The sequence below is a fragment of the Amblyomma maculatum genome, chromosome 3 (assembly GCF_055883805.1).
Source record: "Amblyomma maculatum isolate TAMU_Amacu chromosome 3, ASM5588380v1, whole genome shotgun sequence".
Taxonomy (NCBI): Eukaryota; Metazoa; Arthropoda; class Arachnida; order Ixodida; family Ixodidae; genus Amblyomma; species Amblyomma maculatum.
Genome location: NC_139346.1, coordinates 7,225,227 through 7,241,475, shown reverse-complemented (window position 1 = coordinate 7,241,475; position 16,249 = coordinate 7,225,227). Strand labels below are relative to the sequence as shown.

Here is a 16,249-nt window from a genome sequence, read left to right as displayed (position 1 = left end):
GATACTATTACATTCGAGTATAATATGGGCAATTGTTTCACTGGTTGAAGTGGATTATGAAGACGGCGCGAAAGCAACGAGGACAAGGAAGGAACACCAAAATAACAGGACAGGCGCCAACTTTCAACTGATGTTTATTCGCTCAAACCCTTTCATATTTATGAAGCACCCAAACCGTATCACAAAGGCCTATCACAAAGTCATCCACATGGAGCACTCAGATCACTGGCGGTATTGGTCACAGACAAGAAAACCTCACAGTATAATCAGCCAGTAAACAAATAATAGCAATTCATCAGAGTAAAGCACGCTATCCAAAAATATATAAAAGCAACCTGTTCGAAAGAGTCCTAAGATTATCGGAGTGCACAAACACACAAAATAAACATATCAACCACAAATTGAAATCAACCACACAATGCAAATATGCTCGTGCCCCAGACAAACACGGCACGTGTTCGTAATCCTCCCTTCGACCACAATAACAAAAACAGGTGACAAAGATTATCAGAAGGACTTTTTGACGGATTAGTTGGTACATGATCTTGATTCTTATAGCGCTGACGAAACACCACAGGAAGAAAGACACAAAAGGACAGAAGCGCAGCACGGCCTTTTGCAGGCCATGGTTGTTCGAAACTAAGCCCCCGAAGGGGCACAGCAGGGTTAGCAGAGCCTCTTCCAAACGCACACCCCTAAAAGAGCCGGGCGCCGGGCCGGGGGACGCTTGTACCCAATTTTACCGGTGGGTGTCCAGCGGCGGGTTTCGAACTGACCACCTCCCGCAGCCGAGACGGGCACCCAAACTTCTGTCCTTTTGTGTCTTTCTTCCTGTGGTGTTTCGTCAGCGCTATAAGAATCAAGATTATCAGAAAGACCAACAGAAATGCCGAAAAAAAAAAAAAAAAACATACAGCACATCCGTCATCTCCATTGTTAAATTTCTTTTTGTAGCTGCATGTTCTAAGGCACCCTGATCTAGCTTCAAAAAGTAGGGCACTGCCTCTTGAGTTATCAAAGAAATCTTCCTTCCTGATCTGCATTTTCCACTTTCGGTATAATTCCACACTCTGTTGCTTAATGCTCTTTATTTCTCCATCCTTGTGACTAGCATACTTACTAGTTAGTTTCCTAGTTCTTTTCCTCCATTGTGAGTCAACGCTTTTTAAGTACAGGTATTTAAATACTTTAGCTGCCCATCTGTTACTGACCAATTTCCTCAGGCGTTCCTCATATAATATTTTACTCTGAGCTTCCCGTACTTCCAAAGATGCCCAGCCCATATCTCCCTGTACCGCCTCATTTGTAGTTTTGCCATGGGCACCTAGTGCTAATCGTCCAACGGATCTCTGATTTGTTTCTAATGTCGACTGTACCTCTGATTTTAGGCACAAAACCGCATTTCCGAAAGTAAGTCCGGGCACCATAATTCCTTTCCAAATACCCCTCAAAACCTCATACCTATTGTATCCCCACAATGCCTTATGCTTCATTATCCCGGCATTCCTTCGCCCTTTGGCCTTAAGTGATTGCTCATGCTTTCCAATGTATGCCAATCCTTCGTTTACCCATACCCCCAGATATTTATATTCTGCTACTCTAGGTATTTCATGGCCTTGTATTTTTAGACCCTGATCAGTTGAGCCGTTGAAAATCATCAGACACGATTTAACTGCGCTGAAACTGAAGCCTAGAGCGTCCCCTTCGTCTCCGCAATACTTAACTAGTGTTTGCAATTTTTCCAGACTCTCAGCTAGCAGCACAATATTGTCTGCATACATCCAACCGGGGAGGCGCTGCTCTACCGCCTTTCCACCTCATCTATATGACAGGTTAAAACCTAGGTTACTTTCTTGTATCCTCCCTTCCAGGTTTATCATATAAAGCATGAACAGCACCGGTGATAGAGGACAGCCTTGTCTTAATCCTTTGCATACTTTGACATCTTCCGTACTTTTTATCCCTTCCCATGTAATTTCTACTTTGTTATCCCGGTATATTTCCTGTAGGAACTCTATTATCTCATAACCGATACCTTCTTCTTTTAATATGTTCCACAGGAGTTCCCTGCTTACGTTGTCGTACACCCCGTTTATGTCCAGGAAGGCCAAATACAAAGGTCTATCTTCCACTCTAGATATTTCGATGCATTGGGTAAGCACGAACAGGCTGTCATCTAAGCGCCTACCATTTCTAAAGCCGTTCTGAAGTTCTTCGACTGTCTTGTTAAATCCCGCTATAACGAAATTCACGGTGCACGAAAAAAAATTCGTTCTCGCGGAACTTCGTTATCGCAAAAACTTGACGTGAAACGCAGAAAGAATTGCCCAAGCAGCAGCAAAGGCGTTTAATGCCAAAAATCTGTAAGCTTGGTTTGCTTACGCTTCACGGCGAGCAACGCCGTCACGCGATTTTCGCACTCGGTCAGCAAACCCATTGCAACATCGTCGTCTCGGACAGCAACGAAATTCCTGATGACATCAAAAGCGTCCATCACCTGTACGGCGGTTGCCGCAGCCGGCGCTTCCTGTACGTCGTCGTCTTCTTCATCGGAAGAGTTGCTGGCTCGTGCTTCCACAAACCACGCATGCACTGCTTTGTCCAACTCTTCATGGAGGGGCCGCGTCACCTTTTTGTGCTTCGAGCATGTGCCTGAAGCAAGTGCCATTCTCACGCTGTCCTTATTGCCTAGAATCGTTGACAGCGAACTTGCAGGAATTCCGAAGTCTTCAGCAATTGCCGCTTTCTTCCTTCCGCTTTCTGCTTGGGCGATTATTTGAGCTTTTTGCTCAAGGGAAAGAGTTTTGCGTTTTTTCACTTGCGTTGCCATCGTGTCCTGCGGATGAAAACTCGTCGTTGTCGAAGAGAAAGGCAGCGAGTGAACAACGCGACCACGACACAAAGCCAAAATGGCGGAACTGCAATCACGTGATTTCATGCTTAATGTGGCTTTGGATTTGACTTGGACTTCTCGCCAATAAAACTAGTTTCGGTTTCGATTTTGAACGCGAAAATTTCGTTGAAGCGGAAACGCTCTGCAAAAATGGTTCGTTGTGCAGAGAAATTTAGGCCATTAATTCTTATAGGATACTCGCGGGGAATAAAAAATTATTCGTTGTCGCGGAAATTTCGTTGTGGCGGTATTCGTTGTGGCGGGATTCAACTACTTCATACCCATGCAGCTTTAATTTCACCGCCTGCATGGCTAACCTGTACATTACAGATGTTATGGTAATTGGCCTGTAGGATTTTATGTGCATCCTTTCTCCTTTCTCTTTATAAATCAAATTAATTTTACTCTGCCGCCAGCTGTCCGGAATTTGCTTACTCGTTATGACTGTTTCCAGAGCTTTTAACGTTTCCTTACTTTTTGGACTAAGTTCATTAATCAGCTTGATCGGAATTCCATCTATTCCTGTAGATGTGTTTTTTTTTTTTCTGCCTTTTTCAGTTTAGATTGGTCAGTTCTAAGCTGCTTTGTATTCTGCTACCTTGTGTTGCTTCCTGATTTGCGGAGATTACCCTATCGTCGCTCTTAAATGACTTGGCTTTAACTGATGTAATGTAGTCCACTGGGTTGTCTCCCTTTAAACAATTTCCCTCGTTATCTTGAATCCGATCCTGCTTTCTTTGATTCTTCTTCCCTAGCCAGCTTATATGGTTCCAGAATTTTCTTGCTCCGCCTCTAGAGGCATCGTGTATATCAGCCATCCAGCGATTGGTGGACTGCCTTATTTGACTTTGGACGAGGGCCGGTACCTCAAGTTTCTTTTGTCGATATGATTCCCATTTTTGGTCGATTTCCTCCCGAGATATCTGTGCTTTCTTTGCCATTCGGTGTTCCCTTGAAGCAGCCCGTCGTTGTTCAATAGCTTCCCTGATTTCCTTATTCCACCAGCTCCGTGGCTTCCTCTTTCCATTCCAGCGGTTTGCTACTTTAACCTCCTGAATTTTCCTCCTTATGAGTAGTTCTACCTGTTCATAATCCCAGTCTTCCATGGGGCTTTTCTCTATTGCTTCCTCTATGTCTGCTGCTATCTGCGCTATTTGATAGTCGTTTCATTTTGCGTTTACGTTTTGTCTAAGTTCCGTTTCTCTTTTCATCAAGGGCCCCATCTGCAGACTAATGCGTTTATGATCACTTCCCAGACTACACTCCCCTTCTTCGTCTATTTCCATTTTTGTGACCTTGCTATAAATTTCCTGCGACAGTAGTCAATGGTCGTCTGCCTGTTGCAGAATTCCCATGTGATTTCGCCTTCACATTTTGTTTTTTTATTTTCTAGATCGTGTCGCTCACAGAAATTAGCATTAGCTTCCCGGTACAATCTGTGTATCCATCCAGATCGTCGATGTGGCCGTTCATGTCCCCCAGCAGAATAATATTGGCCCCGTCTCCAAACTGGCTTATATCGTCACTGAGACATTCAACAAGATCCCTGTTTTCTTGCCTGCATTGGTGTCCTGTTCCTAAACAAACTACCCCTAGCCATGTCCTTATGCCGGCAATTGTTTCTTATACACAGATATGTTCTTTACAAGATGATTTAATTCTGTGCCAATTTGTTCCCTGGTGTATCAACACACCTACCTCTCCACCCTTTTTTTCCGTTCTCGTTCTGTTGCACCCTTCCCAGACGTAGCCTTCTATAAACGGCGGATCTTCTAGATCCCCGAGATGAGTCTCAAAAGAGCGTACACACCTATTTTGTCATCCTTCAACTGCTGTTCTATCTCTAGCCATTTCGCTCTTTTTCTACCTCTTTGCATGTTTATGTAGCTGATCCTAGTGTTAAATTTCTTTTTTGTACTTTTGTTTCTTGACCTACTTTTTGCCATTTTTTGGGGCTCAGCCTCCATTATTACACTTTGTTCTGCTTCACTTCTAACTACCTCTGTGCACGGAGTCCTCGTGGACCCCCTAAAAAAGCTACAGCCCTGCCTGCCAGGCGCCAGCCGATCTCTGCTCCAACCCTTCTGTTAAAATGAATGCCGTCTCGCTGAAAAGCCCTACGAAAACCTGCTTTATGCACCTCCCTGTTTACCTCAACCACTTTGAAAAGCTTCTCCAGGCTTAACTTTCTTATGTCCTGATTAACTGTCACCACGTCCTTTTCTAGCTTTCCGTTCAATCCTAGCACCTCTGGTACTGTGCATACAACTATCTGCGCTTTCTGTGCTATATCCCTGATATCATGAACTCCCTTAGCTAAACTTTCCACCACTCCTGCAGCGTCCCCATTTAGGACATCGTTTAGCCCCGCGGCTACTATCACCGTACTGCGCTCTGCGGAATCTTTCAACAGCCTATTTTTACTCTCTTTTAGCACTGCCCTCATTGTTCTCCCTGAGAAGGCTCCAACCAGCACTCTCTTATCACCCCTTACACGTTCCAAGATATCTCGCTTGCACCTGTTCATGTTAGAATCTCCGGTGATAAGCACCTGGGCCTTCTCTCTCCCTCTGCCAACTGTCGGCTCCTGCTTTCGGTTATCTGTGTCCTTCCCTCTGGGATTTTCATTCTTCCTTACTTCTTCCTTTTTTTCCAGCTTCTTAGTAGCTGCTTCTAAATAACTTTGTCGGTTCGGATTCGCCTGACCTACTTTGCTTATGCCTTCCATGCCAGTGCTGGTCCCAGCCACGTGGCCCCCACTGGAATGTTCGTCCTCGTTGGTTCCAAAGATAAAGTCGGCCATTTTTTTTCTCATTTGAGGAAGCTGTCCAAGCAGTTTCTGATTTTCTGCCCTTAAGAAACGTACTTCATTTTCTAAATCATCCACACGAGACACTATAAACCGCCCCTTTTTTGATCAAATCTGTCTAGACGCGCACTCAGCATGCAACACCGACACAAAAAGTCGCTGCCTTCAGCTTCACCTACACAGTCAAAGCGCGTTTCCTTGATATTAACCTGCACCTCACACTGAGTGCACTTTACCTTCTTTTAATTGCACATCTTAAGCATGTATCGACTGAACTATATCCATTACGAATTCTCAGAATATACAAACTGCCAAAAGAAGACACAAGAAACGACTAGCAAACACGCGTTAAAAACCAATTCTGCGTTAAAGATCCCCAGGTGGTCGAAATTACTCCGTAGCCCTCCACTACGGCTCCCCTTTCTCTCTTTCCACTTTCACTCCCACCTTCCTCCCTTCCCTTACGGCGCGGTTCAGGTGTCCACAGAGCAAGTGACAGATACTGCGCCTTTCCCTTCCTGTGAACCAACCAACCAACCAACCAACCAATAGCCTAGAAAAAAAAGTATTTATCTAAACAAAATAGTTAAAGAATGACCGCCGAGAAAGCCTAGCTGCCGGCACGAAAAACCAGGCCGCTAGGACAAAGAGCTAAAATCTATTCTTTAGGCTGCACCTAACCTAACTAGCTGAAAACGAAATAAAGTTAATAAAAGAACGAACTCATCTATTTGACGCTTCGGAAGCTCCCGCTGTCGCCAGTCCGTCCGTTTCCGGTAGCCACGTGCAATCGGAGGAGCATGAAACATGCGTCCGCACCACACGGCTGTCAACTGTCACAAGCGTCGGCTGCGGCGCCGCAAGCGCCCCCTTTGTTTGGAAACATGGTGTTGGTCTATAGGGTCAGCACTGCCCACTAGAGGCACAGTTGTGCACTAAGGGGCAGCCAGAGCTATATTGGCCACCATCAGCTGCATTTGCACCTAAATATTTAGTATGTCTTTAGATTGTCGTATTAGGTGATGCTAGGATGTGCTCTCCATTAGGCAGGAGAGATGATGACAACTCTACTGATGTACAAATGCCTTAACATAAAACTAATTGCACCTGCTATGAATAAAATTTATACTGTTGCAGAGCACACTAGACGAGGTACAACGCCATCTGCTTTTTTTCCTCTCTGACAGCCAAACTTACAGCAAGTAAGCGAGAATGCCTTCCCAGTCCATGTTGAACACTCAGCACATGCGTTGAATACCTGCAGCAGTATCAGGTCACACTAGTGTTGTCGCTAGTTCCATGTGCGTCCTGCAGCTTCAGCAATCGTCGGCTTTTTATCTCTGCAACTAGTACTGCATTGTGCCAATATTTTCATTCCCTAAATGTCCTTAATTCATTCCCCGCAATTGCTGAATTACACTCGCGAATCCAACAAACTCTACTTGCCTACTCGTTGCAGAAGCGGCTAGGCATCAGTCATTTAGTCTCAAAACATTAAATGTTCTTCACAAACACACCTACATTTCAAGGCAGAGGTGAAGCCACGTGTTTTGCCCCGCTAATGCCCGTTTCCCTGTCCTCACCAGCTTATTTCATTGAGGGCAAGGAACCAATGAGACATTTCGCAGTTACGCCTCTGTAGCCAAAATGGCTTGCCAATATGTAAAAAGTGCTTGGCATGAATTACATTACTCGATTGTAAAAGCGCCCAGCTCTTCGAATGATGCTCTTCATTTGTATCCAAGAGCGGTATATGAAGCACAGGGATGACCAGTGAGGTAATTGCTCCTGACAGGCTGGACCAGGAAAGAGACTGGTTCAAATCCTAGCGTAAATAAGGCTTCCTTTGCCCTTCTCAACAATGTCGCTCTAAGGTTTTCTGACATGGCATTGATTGTGACTTTGCTTGTTTTTACACGTGGTGTGATACCCTTGTGCCACCCCAGGTGGGATTTTGTTTTCCTTCTCTTTGTGTTCTTCTCTCACTCTGTCTTGGGACAACGGCATCTGGCTAAGCACACACTTGAGATGGTGTCTCTGCCAGTATAAAAACTCACTCTGAAGGCAGCCGTCAAGCCAGCCAGGTCAGTCAGGGCCTCACCGGCCACCAGCAGCCCATTCACCTGTACACAGTTTAGGACTAAATTAGTCCACACACTTCACTTCTTCTGCAGTCACACCCTGCTAAAAAGGGACAAGGATGGGGAAACAATTGTCAGACCAGTTCTCGAGTATGCCCCGATAGTTTGGATATTATCAAACAAGAGCTCATCCAGCATCTTTCAGCCAGATTTATTTTTATTTTTTATTACCGTTCAACATCATCGGTCTGCTGAGTCAGCTTAAGTTCGAACCCCTTAAAGTACGCCGTCAGAGGCTGAAATTCTTTCACACATTATATAACAACAAATCTGGTTTGTCACGTGATACCTATATTTTTGATTCCCCCCAGTAGACTGAACCACTCCAAAGTAGTATGCTCATATTTCGCCAGGACCAAAGTTTACCACAATTCATACTTTCCCCTCACAACACATCAGTGGAACCGTTTGCCTCCATTTATTGTTGATTGCTGTAATGAAAACATGTTTGCTGAACTGTTATTGAAAACATGTAATCCCTCTCCTGCTTGGGCAGCGCTGCTGGCTGCAGTATCTTGAAATAAATGAACAAATAAAAATCTTGCACAATTAATGTAGAGTGAATATTTTTTTCTCAGATCATCACCGTAGGAACACACCTTGTGCAATTTTCAGACCTGCACTTCTTTTTCTGCACCTCTTCTGAGATAATTGTAGCAACTGTCACCTCGCAAAATGGCGGGAGAAGCCCAACTGATAGGCGGCACTGGGAAACAATGCACACACAGAATCATGCTTCAGTGCACATTTTAGGGTGTTATGTGGATATGTTCCCAAAATAACAAAACAGAAGAGCAAGTGAGTGTGCAAGAAGTGCACAGAACATGGGAATACGAAGCTGCATTTGAATGCTTTCAGGACGACACGACATTGGGCACCGAACAGATCTAGTACTAAATCTAGTCAATTTTACACCCCTTAATGTGGCATGTAGTGCAAAGGGAGGATAACTGATAGTCGCTTAGGGTAACAAACTGGATTCCAAGGGAAGGAAAGCGTAGCAGGGGGCGGCAGAAAGTTAGGTGGGCGGATGAGGTTAAGAAGTTCGCAGGGGTCAAGTGGATGCAGCTCGCACAGGACCGGGTAAATTGGAGGAATATGGGAGAGGTCATTGCCCTGCAGTGGGTATAGTCAGGCTGATGATGATGATGAATTCAGGTATTCAGATAATCTGAATTAAGAGTGTGGTCCCAGCCAACACGCATATATAATTGCTGGAAGCTCATTAATTCAGATCAATGAGTGGTTAATTGCAACTAGCCAGTTAATTCAGACTAGCAATTGTATTGTGGCACTATGTGTGCAGCCAGCAATCTCTGAACTTGAGTTGTATGGGACTGTGGTACCTGTGCACTTTGTGCCGACAACAATCAGAAGCTCCTCTTTTTCAAAATGTAGCCTCTGCTTCATCCCTTGTCCATTAGCTTGGTTTTGCACTTTATTTTACATTATAGAAGAATACCGACTCGCGCACATTTCCACCCTTGTCCATCTTATTTGTAGTCAGCCAGTTTGGTTTCATAAGATTTACACCATCTGTGACCTGGTAGTTTATTTTTATTTTGGAATGTGCTGTGTGAGGCACAATTTCACTGCACACAAATTATGGCTGTTCTGTGAAGAGGCAAAAAGACATTGTATGCAAAGTAAAACTAAACTGGTAAAAACCACTCATCAGATAAATTTACTTTTCTTCAATAATTCAAACTTTAGGGTATTCTTCCTGGTCCCTTGATGGCTGAATGAAGAAAATCTTACTGTATAGAACAATTAGCATGGCCCACACTGATATGAGACGCTATTGCTAAGCACATGGCGAATGCGCATATTTCATGCACAAAAATGTTTGTACTAGATTTGCAATTGTTATGGCCCTCCAGGAAGAGGAAGGGATCGTGTAATGATCTCACTCTATTTCATTATTGCGCTTGGTCCTCAAGGCGCTCACTGGTTGGGGCATCGACCCAAGAAGGTTGGTACTCTGCAGAAGGCAGTGGGAATACTTTTGGGTGGTTGATTGGCAAAATAGCCTGCTCGAGTGAATGGGGTAGTTTCAAATGAGGTGTTCAGTCGAGGCCATACTGTGGGCCTTTTGCATGGCCATCATCCTTCCCTTTCTCCATTCAAGGCATTCCTGGTGCAGCAAAAGTTGCCGACTATTTGGGCACTGTCTCAAGTGCTTCGCAGCTTTGTCTTTATCACAAAGCCTCAGCAGAGGGCATTTCATATCTCAATTAATTATATGCACGCTCACCGGGAGGGTCTTGTCCAGAGCTGGATAGCCGTTGGCCAGGCAGCGGAGGGTCTCCCGCAGGCTGGCATTGTTCTGCCAGAGGCCCTCCTCGTCCACAGAATCTGCAATACCACATAAGCTATTTTCCATGCATGGTGCTATTATTACCGGCACATTTCGAGGCACACTGGATTTTGTTGAGCAAATTATTTTGTAAACAGCAGTAACAAAACTGGCTGTTTCAATGCAAACACAATTACCAATGAAAATCCAATATAACTGAAATAACTAATCAGCTTGGTGCAAGGAGGGGAAGACCATGTAGTATTTATAAAACTATGTCCAAGTAGTTGAAGAAAGAAATTGGCTTTTTGGGACAGACACGTGGATGCCTGCCTGTGCCGTCTACTTCTGTCCCAATTCGTCAGGCCACTTTTGAACAACCGTAGTGTAGTGAAAATAGCAAAGAAAAAACATTTGATTTATTTCAACTAGGGGTGTGTCAATATTGAAACTCTCGAACGTGAATCGATATGGGGAAAAAATGCTTTGAGTACCTAATCGAATATCAGCTGATCAGTAGAAGAGGAAGGAAACATTACTCATTTACTTAAGAATTCACATGGTATTTTCAAATAAAATTAAGTATACAGTCATGCCTCGTTAATACGGACCCTTTGGTTTCCGACCAAAACTGTCCATAAAGCGAGTAATCCATAATAACGAGTCATGGATAAAAACATGAAGGATTTTATTGAGAAAAAAGAATTGTAATTAACGACTGCTTTTGTACATAATGGTGTGCACTGGACTCAGAATTTCACAGAACACCGGCAATTTTGAGTGCATTATCCTTGTCATTGTTGTCTTGGAAAAATTGTAGCGCAGTCTAAAGCAACTCACCATGACACCCGTGATGTTGGGCTTTGTGTTGGTAGAACTTTCAAGCATGAGCTCCTCACTGGCCGATGAATCAGCGTCTGATTCTCTACTCACCGCCGCTTCCAAAATGGCCTCTTCACTGAGCAAAGTAGGCGCTGAGTAGCTGCTTGAAATTCTCCTGAGGCGAGGAAACAGCTGAGCTGTCGATACTAGTCCCTAGCAGCTTGGATTGACTGAGATGGCTTTTGCCGCTTGTATTCACAGATTTCTTCGCGCCTACGTTCAGCTCTGTTCTTTTGCGTTTAACTCCCGCCATGCCAAAAGCCAGACTCAAGTTGAGAGTTACAGGCTCCTGATGCTGTACACTTTTTTGCCTAGTTAATCTTTCTGCCTTTCCGTTCTTCTGATTCTTTCTTTTTTTGCCTTGTACTGTTTCTGTAAGAACGCAAGGAAGTCAAGTTGGCAAGAGGGCTATCGAACATCCCATAAACAAATACTGCAAGCTGAAGTACAGTTTAGAATGACGGCTAGCCTCAGACCTTGTCAAGCCGACATGCAAAGCTTGGCAGCGCAACAGGAACGAAAACCAGGAGCATGAGAGGGAAACAAACCCGGTTGCCTTTCTTTAGTCGCTCTACTTTGTGAGTTTAACTCTCACCGAAAAGCGGCTTCATGGAACACACATTGCGCTTTAGGAAAGAAAACTTCCCACCGCCACTTGTCTTTCTTCCTGTCATTTCTTTCTTACGCTTTTACCGGCCTCAGCAGAATTTATTGCAACTACATGCTGCTGTTTTCCCGACTACGGCGGCACTTCCGCTGCACCCAGAAATTTCCTGGTTCCCCCTTTCGGGGTCGTTCTTACGCTGACCCTCAGTTTGCTGTGTACGTTCCTCTCAGCTCTTGCGCTCGCTCCCCCCCCCCTGCCCAGAATGGTGACACGCCCGCTTTGGTTCTTTCCAACCCCACAGGACTCGTTCAGGCATCCCGCCGCATCGGCTGTCGCGTAGGTTTGCGGGCAGCGCACCCTTCTTTAACTTACGTTCGGACTCCTCTGCTTTTTTTCAAGCACTGTCCATATTAACGAGACAAAAATACATGGGCCCAAGTGGGGCGCGTGCATTCCTCCCCTGTCCATTGTCCGGACAGCGAGTTCCCATATTAACGAGGCATAAATACATTGAAAAGGTTTCGTCCCCAGAAAAACTGTCCATAATTCGGGTAGTCCATATTAACGGGGGTCATATTAACAGGGCACAACTGTATAGCCTACCTAAAAAATCCAGTATAAATATTATACAGGTTTCCATATACCGCCTTTTGTACAGAAAGAACCTACATGAAACTGGGTGAAGCTGTCTTATCACTGCTGAATACAGTAAACTCTCATTAATTTGGCCATTATAGAAAAATGTTGGAATTAATTCAAAGCTCAAAATATGAAATGGGCCTGAAAAAACTGCTGAAAACCATATGCATGCAGTAATTTTTATCTATCTGGACGAGATGAAGTGAGAAGGATGTTTTTTCCTCTCGGTCCAAAAAGGCCCTCTTTACAAAAGGGCATTTTGAGGATGCTTCACTGCAGAGCCTAAGCAGCCAAGCATTGTGGTGAAGCTCACAGTGAATTCGAAAACTTTGAAATATTGGAGAAATTCCGAATATCAGTTTTCCAAATCAGAATATAAATTGAATAACAAAAACGTTTGATTTATATTTTGAATATTTGCATGCTCCTAGTTTGAGTCTTGTTTCCCCATCTGGCACTTATTCCTTCCTAGCACTCATGGCAGGACAGGCACTAACTTTATTTTTCATTGCACTGAATATATGGGAGCTGAGCATGCACAAAGAAACACACACTCAGATGAACAGCATGTGGGAAATGGGAAAAGCTGAGGAGAGAAAAAAGGTGAAGAAGAATAGGCGCAACAACAATAATAATAAAAATAACTTGCAACCAAATTGGTGCTATGGTGTGGTTTTTAAAAGTTTGTATTTATTTCTAAAACAGAGTCTTTCACTCACTCTGGTCTGTGAGGCCCTGGAAGATGAGACGCCCCATGAGGCTACCAAAGGAGCCGTACTGCAGGGCCCTGCATGCACCATTGCAAAGGCACTGCTAAACTTTTACGCGTGCTTTACAATTTAGCCACTACGTAGATGTGACAACAACTGCCCCATGCAAATGTGGGGCCAGGCCGTGTCTAAGAACTGGCAGCATCTAAAATGAAAGATCAAAAATACAAGTTGCACTGAATGATGTGAAACAAGCGTTTACATGCAATAGAATGTGAAGTGCAGGATGACTTCCGACCAACTTGGTTCCAAGGATGCGGGCTTGACCTTGGTTGCTTTTCAATGAAGGCTGTGTAATCCCCATATTTTTTTCATTTATTTATTCAAGACTATTGTCCTAGAGCACAGGTCAAAGATTTCTTTTTTTTACAAACCTGGTATTCAAAAGTCTTCCATACAATTTAAAGTAGGGTGCTCCAAGTTACTGCATTGCTTTTATATTTGTTTTCGTCAGCTAAGACGTATGAGAGAGTGTCGTTATCATCCCCATATTTTTTTCATTTATTTATTCAAGACTATTGTCCTAGAGCACAGGTCAAAGATTTCTTTTTTTTACAAACCTGGTATTCAAAAGTCTTCCATACAATTTAAAGTAGGGTGCTCCAAGTTACTGCATTGCTTTTATATTTGTTTTCGTCAGCTAAGACGTATGAGAGAGTGTCGTTATCATCCCCATATTTTTTTCATTTATTTATTCAAGACTATTGTCCTAGAGCACAGGTCAAAGATTTCTTTTTTTTACAAACCTGGTATTCAAAAGTCTTCCATACAATTTAAAGTAGGGTGCTCCAAGTTACTGCATTGCTTTTATATTTGTTTTCGTCAGCTAAGACGTATGAGAGAGTGTCGTTATCATCCCCATATTTTTTTCATTTATTTATTCAAGACTATTGTCCTAGAGCACAGGTCAAAGATTTCTTTTTTTTACAAACCTGGTATTTTGTTCAAAAGTCTTCCATACAATTTAAAGTAGGGTGCTCCAAGTTACTGCATTGCTTTTATATTTGTTTTCGTCAGCTAAGAGAGTGTCGTTTCAGGGTACCTGCAAGATAACAAGTGGGCTTGCATCGATAGAATGCCAATTCCTCATTACAAAAAATCCACTCTTACTGAAAACAGAGCTGTTATAAGGTAGTAATGAGGAAGAACACAAATACAGGTATCGCCGCCACAGCCGAAACTCGCAACTACAAATCACGTGATTACGGAGGCTGACAAATGCGAATTACGTTGCCCGTTTGAATGCGATCGTAGGTTTTGTCTCGAATATAATAACACGCTTTTATCATACGTAAACGACGGTGAAAAGACAACATAAACGTTGCAAGGCAAATACAAAAATATACCTGGAGGCGCCACAGGCGCCCACTTCAGTTTTGGTTATGTTTCGGCTCGGGCATTTCGTGGGCACTCGGATAGTTTGTTTGGACCTGCAGCGCCTGAATTACAAGCTTGGAGCAGCAGATGCGCCTGGCTCGTTCCCATTTGAGCATTCGAAGGCGCGAGCGAAATCCGCTGCCGCCAACACGCTCCTTCGTTCACACTTCTGCGCCAACATATCGCCGCCGTCGCCGCTTCGACTGCGACCTGACTGCGTTATGATTCAATTGTTCACTAAATTATGGCACATCTGACCAACATACTGCCTCAACAAGACCTTCAACGTGCTATTTGCAGGCATCGTACACAAAAGGGGCATACTTGCCGCTCATACCAAGGAGAGCGTCGATATATTGCGCTCGTCGCCCAGCGAAAAAAAAGGCCTCGGGTAAAAAGTGAAAACTAAAAATAACGAAGCAGCAGAAATACATTACAAAAGGTAAAAAAAGAATCGATTCATAGAAAAAAAAAGAAAGGCTAGTAGGGGTAAGATTCGAACTCGGCACCGCTTGCTCCCTAACGTTTGGCGCTAACCGCTCGGCTACGCCGCGCCACACGAACTACGGAAATATTTCTGCACTTTATGTCATGGCCCCATTTACAATAAAATGTTTCTGCTGCCGGTCTAAAAATTACAACTTCTTGACCATCGGAGCATGCTGCCTGCTCTCACGACTTGCAACTAATGTTCTGGATGCTTATGCGGACTATATTGAGCACTAGATCCATTTTAACATGTGGAATTTCACAGCGCTGGCAAATTTAGTGGCGCCGGCTCTTCGGTCATGCTCTGCTACCGTAGACGTAATTTTCGCTGAACACGGAGCTGTAGCACAAACCTTGAAGGAAAAAAGTGCGACGAAGCTTCAAAACTGACAAGCACAGCAGTGAGGACACTATTTTGCTGTTAGCTAAATCTTATTTGTATGTAAACATCTCGGGAAGCGTTGCGATGACCGAGGGCTCGGTTTGTTTATACACAGTGCAAGAAGGAGAGCAAAAGCTTTAGAAACATGTAAAGTATTATGCATTACAAGCGCTCTATGTTTTTTTTTTCTTCCTTTATGGGCCCATCAATCGGTAAATTACTCTCTTCATCGTTTTATTTATTTCGGCTGTGGTCGTCATTGCGAGTACGCTGTTGCCATGTTGGCCCTTGAGGGATGCGACGCCGTGGGCCGGCTCGCTAGCTATCACGGAGTCTCCGCTTACGTCATAGTGTGCGTCACTCAACTCCGACTACGTAATCGGAGGGAACAGTTTGAATTCGACCGGCGGGAACAAGAAAAAACCTCAACTTCTTATCGCAATATCTCAGCAATTATTCGATTTTTTGCTGCCGGATATGCGGCGACAGTGTCACCAGCATCTTTGCATGTCTTTAGTGTCCCTTTAAGATACCTAAGGCTGGAGCAAGAGCAGTTTCGAGTGCGTCGATGTCTGCATTCCATAGCAAATTTTTGTGGAAAGTAACACCTAGAAATTTGGTAGTTGAAGTCAGTTGTATATTCACTCCTGAAATTCTAAAGAGGGAACTGTGTGCATTATTGTATATTTAGAGCAGAATACAACATACTTGGTCTTATTTATATACAGTAGGAGGCAGTTACTTTGTAGCCATGACGTCAAACCTTGCATCTAACCGTTTGCCTCCCTAAACAATGTATCTAAATCAGTTCCCAAAAAAAAGTATTTGTATCATCCACATATAGTAAAACCAAATTCGAAGCACCCAGTATATTAACAATACCATTCATGTATACCACAAATAAGACTGGCCCGAGTATGGACCCTTGTGCTACTCTGCAGGATACGTATTTAGTGTCAGAACA

At 43.8% G+C, this 16,249-nt stretch overlaps 1 protein-coding gene across 1 annotated transcript in view; it reads right to left on the bottom strand.

The window, feature by feature from the left end:
* The window catches only part of LOC146194177 (endothelin-converting enzyme 2-like), a 300,553-nt gene that overhangs the window by 52,253 nt on the left and 232,051 nt on the right, over positions 1-16,249 (bottom strand). The window contains exons 12-14 of the mRNA XM_084597281.1: positions 12,987-13,054; positions 10,098-10,198; positions 7,760-7,825 (exon numbers count right to left, since the gene is read on the bottom strand). Of these exons, the coding sequence (XP_084453407.1) occupies positions 7,760-7,825; positions 10,098-10,198; positions 12,987-13,054 (235 nt within the window). The remainder of the gene's footprint in view (positions 1-7,759; positions 7,826-10,097; positions 10,199-12,986; positions 13,055-16,249) is intronic.